This window comes from Anoplophora glabripennis, unplaced genomic scaffold (assembly GCF_000390285.2).
Source record: "Anoplophora glabripennis isolate ALB-LARVAE unplaced genomic scaffold, Agla_2.0 scaffold90, whole genome shotgun sequence".
NCBI classification, from domain to species: domain Eukaryota; kingdom Metazoa; phylum Arthropoda; class Insecta; order Coleoptera; family Cerambycidae; genus Anoplophora; species Anoplophora glabripennis.
The window spans coordinates 608,346-620,656 of NW_019416260.1; the positions used below are offsets into that span (position 1 = coordinate 608,346).

General features: G+C 33.1%; 2 protein-coding genes across 4 annotated transcripts in view; one reads left to right on the plus strand and one right to left on the minus strand.

The window, feature by feature from the left end:
- The window catches only part of LOC108917990 (trypsin-1-like), a 7,589-nt gene extending 6,356 nt beyond the window's left edge, over positions 1–1,233 (minus strand). For both annotated transcript variants that reach the window (XM_018724826.1, XM_018724825.1), the window contains exon 1: positions 1,126–1,233. In XM_018724826.1, coding sequence (XP_018580342.1) covers positions 1,126–1,186 — 61 coding nt within the window. In that variant the 5' untranslated portion in view covers positions 1,187–1,233. The remainder of the gene's footprint in view (positions 1–1,125) is intronic.
- A 1,404-nt stretch (positions 1,234–2,637) lies between these two features.
- LOC108917999 (ubiquitin carboxyl-terminal hydrolase 31) overlaps positions 2,638–12,311 on the plus strand; it is a 61,313-nt gene continuing 51,639 nt past the window's right edge. For both annotated transcript variants that reach the window (XM_018724834.2, XM_018724835.2), the window contains exon 1: positions 2,638–3,583. In XM_018724834.2, coding sequence (XP_018580350.1) covers positions 2,816–3,583 — 768 coding nt within the window. In that variant the 5' untranslated portion in view covers positions 2,638–2,815. The remainder of the gene's footprint in view (positions 3,584–12,311) is intronic.

A 12,311-nucleotide genomic window follows, 5' to 3' on the forward strand; every position in this document is an offset into this window, starting at 1 on the left:
ACCGATTTGGATCGGGTTTTGGAATTTCGTTTTATAATCGTTTAAAGTACTTACATCTACATTTATAGTAGAATTGGACAATTTCTTGCCTGTCAGTTTGACACTTCCAAATTACCTCGATTTTCATCAATTTCTTACGTCGTTTTGGCTATTTAGCAACAAAAATATGATATGCGCAGGTATCAAAACAATTCTATCTTATAGCAAATTTCATAACAAACAATTTTACCAGTAATAGTTTTTTTCTGTAAACTGCATATTTAAGAAGTTATGTTGGAAAATGTTAAAAAAAACACGTCATTTTTGAGTATTTTTGCAGTTTTTAATTTTTTCTGCAAATAGCACAACTTTTTTTCTTGGCGCAACCTTATATTTTCATTGTATATATTATTTTCGACCGATTTTTACTAATATCCAAGTTACGTCAAGCAACAGCCATGTCAATGTGTAATTCTCCTGGACTATAATAGCTTTGACTGAAATAAAAGTTATATTAGTTCATGTACTTAATTTGTTTTGATTGGCACACCTAATAAAATTAGTAATTGTCATTAATCAATAACCAAAAATGAATAATGACATTTTTCATTAGCAAACTTACCTCAGAATTCGGAATACCATACAATATACAAAACCTTAATCATCCTAAAACCATGGTACTTCAACAAATTTGTACCCTTAGTTTGTTAAGATGCATGGGGCTCATCAAGTGTTCCACCCTGAGGCATACATGAATAGAATTAAAAACGCTCGCCAATATCCTTGGCAAGAAAAATGACCTTGAGCGGGACTATCGCTCTCTGTAGGCCCGGACGAAAGTAAAAGAATTAATTAATTTTCACACTATGGATGACCTTTAAGAGCATTAAATTCATTCAATTCGCCCTCTTTAGTGTTCCACAGTATTTAGTTCCTCTGTGTGTAAACATTTTGTCTTATATAAATTACTTAGTTTCTGCAATTTTTTTATAATAAACGATATTTTTTCATAATTTGTCGAAGGCTAAATACCAGAATAGTTTTTAAATTCTTATTTTTAAGACCCTGTCGTCTCTAGCATTCGTGGTACTTATTGTAAATGTAAATGTATTTCATACATTTTTATTATTACTGGAAAGTGCTTACCACAGGCTGCAAAAAGAAGAACCAACAAACATACCAGATATAACTTCATCTTAACTGACATTTGATCACGATAATTAATTTTATATATAAATGCCTTATATCAGCATATTAGCAAGTTCTCAAAATACAAGAACAAGTAACAAACAATAAAACTTTTTCGTAATAAGTGCTTAAAAGTTAAAGTACTCAAGTAGGGAATCCCAAAATTCGATAAGATTTTATTTAGAACTGCCATCACCTGATTCAAAATACCTAAACAATAAAAATAATTATTATATGGAGTAGGTAGTTCTACGTCGCCCGTAGAATGTCAATGATCACAACTATTCCAAATTTCAAAAACTCAACTATCTCTATAACTTTAAGCAAATACTATTCATTCATTCAGTAGAATATGCAAAATTACAACAAATAATTATAATCAGCAGCTTTACAATCATTTAAGTACCTACCATATTATCTCTCATCGAAAAACAACATTCTAGTAATCAGTAAACTATTACAAGTAGTTTTAAAGATTATTATTGACCAAAAACATATGTGCAGGTAATCTGTTAGATATTATCAAGTGATAAGGCCGACAAACGGAAGATCGATGGATAGGCTGACAGATTTTTAAAAATAATTTCATTTAATATTTTGACTACAGCTTGAATCATCATTAATTTGAGGTATTATGTTTACGACTTTGTACTTACTTTTATTGTGAGAAAGACTTGCCTATTCCTTAAAACGATAATGAAGCTATCTGAGGGCAAATTCGAGTGTTTAGTTTCTCTTCATTATTTACGAATGGCGAGAATTACATAGTATCGAGCTGGAATATTGATAATTCATTATCATATTAATAGAAACTGCTCGGGTTTTAAGGAATTCATCATTCTAATTTGTCTTATCTGGTGGCACCAATTTGTTTTAATAGTATTTAAGTTATCTCTAAATTATTTACTTTATTTCAATTAACGCTACTCTCAATATAATCTAAACAAAGATAATTATAGTATTGCATCACTACTAAAGAATATTTCTCAATATATTAATTATATGTACGTTTTCTGTACATTTTTAGTGGTTCAACATCTAATTTAGAAACTCCTATTGTTCAATAAATTGTACAATTAATTGTCTAATTAGGACCCTAAATATTTACAAAAATAGATGGAATAAGATACAATTAACTATGTTTATTTACTTCGTTTCCATTTAATTGTGAAAAATTCGTCTGGACAAAACCTGACTACGGTCCTGTCTCTTTTTATTTTGTTAGCTTAAGAAATGTTATGCAACCAGATATACAGCTAAATATTATGTGGACGGTAAACTTTTAGCTTATAACACAGATTTCTACTATAGTCAAGTTTCTACACTGACAGTGAACTGTTTGTGTGAATTTCTTACGTAGAGCTAGCGTACATGAGATGGCTCTCGTGAGGGTAGCACGAATGAATCACACCATTTTGCGTTGAATGGATTGGTCCACGACCGAGATAGTAGGTCGGTAGTGGGCAGTAGTAGCTCAAACCGCAGTAGTCCGTGCGTTCTTTTGCTTCAGTTTGCCATTTATGTTTTGTGTAGTTTGCCAACCTTTTTGACAAATGGCCGATTTTGACAAGTAAACTAGTGCGTCAAAGCGGTGCGAAGGATACTACCTGCGGCTGCGATGATCAGGCGTTGAAAATAATGTGGTGTGATGTGCGACAGTGGTGAAGTTATCATAATAAAGTCGAAATCAGCAGGAATACTCTACAACAACGAAATGACACTTATCCCCGAGACAAACGTCCAAAGTAACGAGCACTCAAAATTGAAACGGACCTTTACATTGCCTAGGAATCCGTTCGGTTCGACGAGGATGTCGAAGCGGAGACCGAAAACGAAAGAAAGCGACACGGATTTGAAAATAGTCACAAACGAAGCCGACATGAATAATAAGAAAGTGTTCAGGCGGCCCTCCATACGAAAGTTCATCAACAAAATAGCACAGCATATTGGGGGAGTGCCGGGTATCAATCAGACTATGGAAAACAACAGGGTGCCCCCTGTGGGTTTACAGACTTGGGGGCCCGACGACACGCCGGGCGTCACGGGGCTGAAAAACCACGGGAATACTTGCTTTATAAACGCGGTTTTACAGTGTATTTCTCACACCGATGTGCTAGCAGAATATTTTGTTTTAGACAGGTATAAGGTGGACTTGTCGCGTAGGAACAAACTCAACTCCAAGAAATTTGGGACCAGGGGGGAAGTCACCGAACAGCTGGCTCTCCTATTGAAGGCCCTTTGGGCTTGTCAATACAACCCTGAAATGAGCACAGCTTTCAAGCAGGTCGTCGAGAGACACGGCACCCAGTACAAAGGGACCCAGCAACACGATGCCTTAGAATTCCTGCAGTGGTTGCTCGATAAGGTCCACGAGGACCTTAACACTGCTTCGAAGAAGAAGTTCAAGTCTATAAAGGTAAGCTTTCCCTTTTTTTAATTTGACATGTATTGAGGTTAGGTATTAAATGTTGAATTGATAATAAATAATTATTGACATAGATAAAGCTACGCTAGCAAACATGACACATTTTTAGGATTAATATGTATTGCAAAGATTTACAGAACTTTACAACCAAAAAACGTGTCAACGTTTGGAAAAGTTGGTGCATTAATATTTAAAATATGATGTAACATTTTATAATGCTTCAAGCACAATAAATTAACATTTGCTTAATAGTATGCGGTGAAAAATATATTTATTTTCGAGTCAAATTAAGTCATATATCTTTTTTTAGATTGTCTCAGTCTAAACGCTTTTAGAAATTGGAATGTAAACAGAGACCTACTTTAATACCACTAATTATGATTAAGTTAATTAGAGAGAAATTCTTTTGTCTTATTAAATATGCAATGGGGTACGGTTAACAGATGTATTACTATTGACGATAGATTTAACGGTCGAAGAGGTATTTATAGAAATAAAAATTAATATAGATTCATTGAGGAAATCAATAACGTCCTCTAAAAATAATTCATTGCCTTGATCGTAATAGAAAATAATTCATAATTAAGTGACTAATAACTTGTTGTTGTTGACTAATAGCATTAGGTTATTTTTGTCCAGTAAAAATTTGTTCTTTTCCATTTATCTGCATTTATACGGTTTATTTTTATCTGCAATAAAAGTTTTCTTGTTTATAGTTACACAATATTAAAAAACATCGCATAAATGAAATTAATAAATTAGTTTTAAAATGTACGTTTGTTAAATAACTATTTTTATGTATGAAATTATGAAGCGTACAGTGGCACATCCATGAAGGACAAGGTTATTACTTTAATAAAAACTGGTTGTGTCACACTTTATTAAGTCTGTGAATAACACAGTATTTTAACTGTTTACTCTAGATTTATGAATACACGAAATAAAAAGTGTAAAACTTTTCACTTCAGCAACATTTCCTATTAACAAGGTTTAAGTATTTACTTATTTTTCTTTTTAATTAAAGAAGAGAATTTACGACTCACTTCTGAAACTTCATTACTTGCTGGCTGGCCTGAATTAGCAAAAACCAATTATTACAGCCTATTTTTAAGCCCACGTTAAATTTTCCATGTTCTGGGTGCTTCCATCTCGCACTTCTAAATTAGAACAGACTAATTTTAACTCTGAAGTTCTGCTTTGGTCCCGCAAATTTTCTGTTTTGTTTTTTCGTTTGCCTCATAATTGTAATATCCACTTCAAAGCTAGGCGTAAAACAGCATGAAAAGAGAACAACGGTTATTTTGAGTTGTCGTGGTACTTCGGATCAATTTTATCTGTGGCATAAGTTAAAAATTTCTCCACTTTTGTTATTGTCGCTTATCTGAAGCGAATATGTATGACGATGAATTATTTATGCCGTTTGACCTCTGATATCGCCATTGGGCTATCGTGAGGTTTATTGTTTGTGCCATATACAGTCCTTTTAAATTTTCCGCTCTTGTTTTGGCGGAAAATTTTTATCAATGGCTTTTTAATATTAAATTAGGTATAATCGACAACATGTTTGGCATGTCATAATTGGACGTAAAGTTATTTTCTTGGTCTCTAATTGTGTTAAATCTTGTTTGTGCGACTCGGTTTATCTTTTTTGTAAGCGATAAGAGAAGAGAAACAAATAAGTTTAGCGTAAATCTCCTGTTGTGGGCACTATCTTTAAGAAAACTATTAAAGTGTCCTGCAATGCAGCGTTTTTTTTTTCAGATATGTGCCGCTTGTAGGATTGTTCAAAATGATTTCTATACTCGTTTTGGTGCTTATTAAAATAACGAGCGTTCAAATAAAAACGTGGTCAAGTTGGTTCTGAAAATTTGGACGTAGGGCGTAGCGTATAGCAAATGAACTTAAACGTCATCTGTCATCTGTCATCTGAAACGGGCATTGTAACAAGAAAAGAAGGAAGCGGCCGACCTAAAAAGAGGACTGAAGAATTAAAAGAAAATGTCCAACAAATAATGGAAAATGCGCCAAGAACTTCTGTACGTGTTTTATCACAAATGCTCGCACAAATGGTGGGAGTATCAGTCGGTACCTGCCACACAGTGTTAAAAAAAGATTTGCGTTTGTTCTCCTATCGTTTAACTTGTCAGCAAGAACTTCATGAAGTTGATTTTCCGCGACGAGCTGTATTTTGTGAATGGTTTTTAAACAACTACAGTGAACTTAATAATATCACCTTTTTTTCTGATGAAGCCTGGTTTCATTTAAGTGGTTATGTAAACTCACAGAATATGAGAATGTGGTCTTCTGAAAAACCAGATAACTTTTTTGTCGAGGGCCCTCTACACGCTCAAAAAATTGGAGTGGTGTGCTCTCAATCGAAGGAGGATTTATGGACCTATTTTTTTTAATGGTACTCTTACTGCGCAAAGGTATAGAGAAGAAATTATCGCTCCTTTTGTTAACCAGCTGGAAGAAAACGAAATTACAAACTTTTACTTTCAACAAGATGGCGCAAGGGCACATACGGCAGGCGAGATGATGAATATGTTGAGGGAAGTTTTCCAAAATCGACGATAAGTCTCAATGCTGAAAATGAATTTCCACCGAGGTCATGTGATATTACGCCTATTGATTTCTTTTTGTGGCCTTACCTTAAAAACACTATTTTTGAATTGCCTATTCCTGATTTAAACCATCTGCAGGCACGACTTATAGACAAGATTCGTGAAATTAACAATACCCCGAGCATCTTAGAAAATGTCTTTAATTCTTTGAGGAACAGGTGTGAAAAGTGCTTGGAACAAGGAGGGGGACATTTTCAGCAGCTGCTTTAATATATTGTTATAACAAGGAGGAGGACACTTTCCGCAGCTCCTTTAATTGTTTGTTATTGTTATCACGATTATTCTTTAAAATAAAGTTATATTGTCATTAACGTTATTGAAACTGACAGCTGCTATACAGCTCGTTGAGAAATGAGGTTAAGTTGGTCGCTATAAGCTACTCCCTACGTCCAATGTGTCAGAGCCAACTTCGACCACGTTTTTATTTGAACGCTCGTTATCTACCAAATAATAACGCGTATAAAAAGGTACATTATATTTAATTTATGAAAAGGAATAATGGGCTAGTCAAAAACGTGGTATGTTAAGATCCAAATCCGACCCTTATATCGTGGCATTTCCGTAAAAAAGGCGCCCAAGCGCGGTGACGTGAATCAGTACAAAAATTGTGAGTTTCAACCGGCCGAAATTTAGATAAATTATGTTTCTAGTGGACAGGAAGTTGCATAACGTCCACAACAGTTTGTAAAAATTGGCCGTTATTATTTTATTATGTGCGCTACGCAAAGAACTTTCATTCATCCATTCATAAATTGTTCCAAACAGATACTCTGAATATCGTTCACGACTGCCACCGTTAAATAAACAGTTTAAGGTTGTTAAATAGTACTCTCGTACTCGTATTGCTAAAGTTTATTAAATTGGGTTAAGGTTTCAAATGATTGAGCTGCAATAAGCTGGGAGATAAACAGCTCTTCGTTCGAGCAATGGATATACAGGGTGTACTGCATAAGAACTGACACGGGGCAGGTGCATATAGGGGTGTCCAAAATATTGTTACTTAACCAAACTTACCTATATACAAAGTTGCACCCCTGAGGAGATATTAGCCCTCAAAGCGGGGCCCTAAATTTCGAAAAAAATTAATATCTTTGCAACACTTTTTTTCATTGACCGAATTGAAAAATAATAAGATTAATTCACAGCAGAATTTAATTTAAAATTTTTTTTACTCTTGTTAAATTTTAAAAAACTGGTTTTCAAGAAAAACCGTATTAAGTGAAATAAGATTTTAACAGTGTTTATTAGAAAATAATTGAAAAGTCAGTAGGCAATGAATTTATCTTTCAAACTTGTCAGTTAGTAATAAAATTATTTTATTTCAACAATTGCCTCTGATTATTGTTGAAAAAATTAGTTTTAATATTTATTTATGTTTTGCTTAATACAATATTCTCAATGTAACTTATAAATAAACAAAGAAAATCGTTTTTTAAAAATGTAGGTCCTATACAAAGCGAAATATGGTTAGTGGAAGGGGACTTGTTTTGGGGGGAATATTCGAATCGATGTATTCAACGTTAAATAACAGAAAAAGGATTAATTTTACGTGTATAACGCTTGAGGAGTTTTTTGTAGTACTCAAAAAGACCTTCAAAATGAGCACTTAATTCGAGCAAAATTGAAGGAGTTATCGTCAGAAAGGAAAAATGAGCAGTAAACGCTGTACCATTTCCATCAAAATTAAAATTAATCGTAGACCCTTTACAATTAATTTTGTTTTAGTGTTTTTCATACGATCCTGAAGTTCGACCGGTTTAGAATGCGTATTTATTTAATAATGTACGGTAAAAGTTGAAAACGTATTTTTTCATTATTAAAAAAAAATTGCGTTATTTATATAATAACTCTGAAACAATGAAAGATACGTAAAAAATGATAGACAACAAAAATGTAGCTTTTTTTCAACAAATATTTTGCTTTTTTATTCCTATAGCATACAAAATAAAGGAGTTATCGCCGCTTGAAGTATCCATTTTAGTGAAAAAACGACCTGTCTCGAGCCCTTCGATCATTTCCCTTTAAAAAAGGAAGGACTTAAAAGGTTTTATATGCTAACGATCAGCTACAGCTCTTGAAATTATCTTTAAAATGCTTTTTTGTAGGATACTGTAGCTTCAAAATTAACCGAGTTATGGTAAAAAAACCAATGACATTTTTTCGAAACAAAATAGGCTTTCTCATTTTTATATATTATACAGGGTGTTTCTAAAATAGGGTTCCAAACTTCTGTTGCGTTTATAACTCATTAAAATAAGCCAATGCCCTAAAACGCACCCTTAGGAACTTATATGCCCTTAAAAGGGCTCAAACAAAACTGTTTTTTTTTTTCTGTTATTGACAAAACGGTCGCAAATAAATAGAAAAAAATGTATGGGTCTTACATAACTTTTTACGTTAAATAACAAGGGCATTCCGTTTTTCGACATGCAAATCATATGCGTCCCATTTAGGTTGGTGAAGGGAGTTTTCGGCCCGTAATTTTTTTTATTTCAATTTTTTTACAATTTTCTCTACAGATTTATAAAATCTTAACAATTTTACGTAAATATTATTATTATTATTTCGAGTAAATTGAGTTTGAAAATTACTCTGCTCTTTAAATTATTAGGCCAAAAATTACAAAAGTATGTTTACCATGGCAACTGACGTTGCCACAACGCTTAACAATTTAAGTTATAGATAAACTGTCAATTGAGCTATGCAGTGTTTAATTAGTAAAAGTGGTGAGTGGAAAATTTAAGTATACAACATTATTGCAACTCATAAAATGGAGTCATATTCAAACACGGAAATGGCAGATATGCACTTGAAATACCTGTCGAGAAGGAACTCTTCTATTCGGGTATGCTGCCGCATACAGACGCCTCGCTTCTGATGCATTTCCAGCCGCACGCCCTACATAAATTTAAAACGTTTATTTTAAACAATTGCACTATTTAATCATTCCAAATCTTTAAAAAGTAATTTTTTATCACTATTTTTTGCCTAGGGGTAGTTTTTAAGGGTTAAATAAAGGGCCGACAAGATCAAATATATCATAAAACGTGTTCGAGAGCACGGAACATTATTTAATCTTTGTGCTTGAACCAGATTTTTATCAATGAAATGCTTAAAACTTAATTTTTTTCGCTTAGGGGCAGTTTTTACCCCTAAAAAAACAAAAAGCGTCAATCGGGCTTATGTCACTTTTGAACTTGAGCCTAAGATGAGCCTTATTCTAAATTTTCATGCAAATCCATGCAGTTCCAAAGAATTTGGAAGTGTTACAGCTGATTTTCAGCTTCAATGACTGTACTAATACCAGTTTCGGTATTTGTGACATCCTTTTTCAAAGCAACAACGAAATAGAATGCCAGTAGATCAGGCGTACACACTTGCAATATTATAAACTAAACTTAAGGAAGGCATAGCATAATCTTCGTGTTTCATGCATAATTTATCGTATTTCTAAGCGACACAAACATGCGTCAAGACTGACGTGCGACGGCCTGCCGGGAGATAAGGCTGTTGTTTTCTCGCACCTAGAACTAGATTGTCTATATTTTTAATCTCCGCATATCGCGTTCGGTTATGGCGAGCACAAAATAAAAAAAACTTGTATCTAGTGTGCGAATCCACAGCAACAATCACGATCGTTTTGGCATGTGAAACAATCGAATTGCAATTGTAATCGCGGTTTGCGCTGCGTCCCGTTGTCAGCTCAAGGTCACGCCGGCGTCTTATCGTAATATATGAGGTGCGCTCTTGCACTAGTTCAAATTTAGACTATAATTATCTCGGATTATTTTTAAATGAAGTACGTGTATGTGTCGTAAATTACTCGGGTAAAACAATGGCAAGCGAATATTTCCATGTTCGTCGGTGGCGTGTTTCGGGGCAGGTGACGTTGGTCTAGGTTTTAATTTTTTCCGCGTCTAGCCGACTCGCTTCAACATTTTTTTTGGGACACAGTCGATTAAAAGGAGTTTGCCACGTGAAGGCGTCTTTCCACTGCACATTCATAAATGAACAAAAAAGTTGTATATAGAGACAGAGGCTTAAGAATAACAGTTTTCAAAATACAGCGAGTATTAATATTGGGGAGTTTCATCACAACGTGACAACAGCGCTTAACCTAACGCTACACAGCTGGTGCATACTACGTGTGCACGCGGCAGACTTGTCCTACGGAAAAAATGTAAACAACTATTATTGTGAAACATTTTGTAAAATTCAGGACAATTGTTTTCTAGTTTTTAAATAAATAAAATAAAATGTATTGATTTTGTAGTTCGAAGATAGTGTTGTGCTTAAATTTTGATTCGAATTTAGTAATTCTCTTAAAATAGGAACATAACTTTTAATCAAATTATAAATTTTTAAAATATGTAATTAAAGTGCCCAAAGATTCCCGTCGTCCAAATAATCATACGTATTAAAAACGATATAGCATTTAAAAAGCAAAATTAATTTTATTTTTAAACGCACAAGTACAAAACAAACTACAACATATGCCCAAAATGTCCACCACAATTTTCCATGCACGCACAACACCTTCGAATTCAATTTTCGCGCACTCTGAAAAACGCCTCAAGAAAAGGAAATAGTGGTACGCAAAAAACACCCCAAGACGGTCCAATTCCAGATACCAACACCAACTGAATTGCGTGTTGCTGGACAGCTTAGCACATCGTGCTTTATCACAACGCTATTTTTAGAATTAAGCATAAAGAAGTTTAAAAAAGTGATAAACATTGTATTTCACGGTATTTTATGCACACAGTTAGGTCAATATTCCTTAATTAATCGAACTCTTATACATCAAATTGGAGACTGATAATTTTTTTCTCGGAAGTGGTTGAGTTTAGGACCCATGTCATAAGGCTTTTTTGTTTATTTTAATGTTAAAATTAAGGCAGTCAAATTTCTAACACCCTGTATGTTGCCAAGCCATAAATATTTTGTAATTAAAATGTTGTTTATTTATTTTTAATGCTTCATTATTTTTTCTTCTAATTACTATTTTTGAATAATCAATTAAAATTTAATTCTTTAATATTGCACTATATATCAATTTTAATTGTAAAGCCCAGAATCTACTTTTAGTTGATTGCATCTTTTGAAATTATTATGTAGAATTATGTAATAGAAGTGACACCAGTTCAGGTTTCCCAATTTGTCTGCTTCTATTTTAAGAAGGATTGTTTGCAATTTCGTATTATTGAGATATATTATTTATGCAATGCGAAATCAAATTCTGTGAATTATTCTCGATTTGTTTCTGAAAAAAATATAGACATTTACCTGAATCATTAATTAGTAGATGAGAGAAAGAAAAAATTAGGTTACCGCACATTTCACAGATAAATAAATTATCAAACACGAGAAGTTCTGACATACGCCAAATAATAAGCGCGAAGGAGTAGCGGCAACAGCGCAATAGAGAATGAATGAGGATAGGTGACGGGAAAGTTAAATAAACGTTTTGACACACAAATTAAATGGATTACATACAACTTGTGTTTATTTTTTATTTTATTTGTTTAATTCAATTTGGAATAATAAAATAAAATGGGAATTTCAAATGAAGTGTTTTTTGATTTTTTTTTTTATGAAGTACGACCTTGTCTTATAAGTAACATTTGTATTCACAGAAGTGCATCATAGTAGTACGCTACTTATGCATGTAATAAATCATATTTAAACTCTGTCGATTAGTACGGTGTGCGGAGCTTCTGGCTCCACAATCATGTGATCTAATAAAGAAATTATAATTCTTAACTTATTGAAAAAAATATATTGAATTTATATTTGTTTTTTAAAGATGGTTACAGTAATTTTGCCTCAAAGAAATTAATGACATTTAAAACAGTATGAATAAATAGATGAATTAATTGATAATAAACTTCGATGGAAGTTATTTGTGACGTTTTTTTTAATGCATTATATTTGCCTCTTTTGGAAAGTGAAATAAACTTTTTATAAACAATTTTGTTTATTCTATACCTGCAAGCTAGAATAGAAAGTAAACTTTTATGCACAAATATGAAATTTCGATCTAACTAAACATATTTTTTTGTTTAAGACAAGTCACAATTTCGTTTTTCAATTTG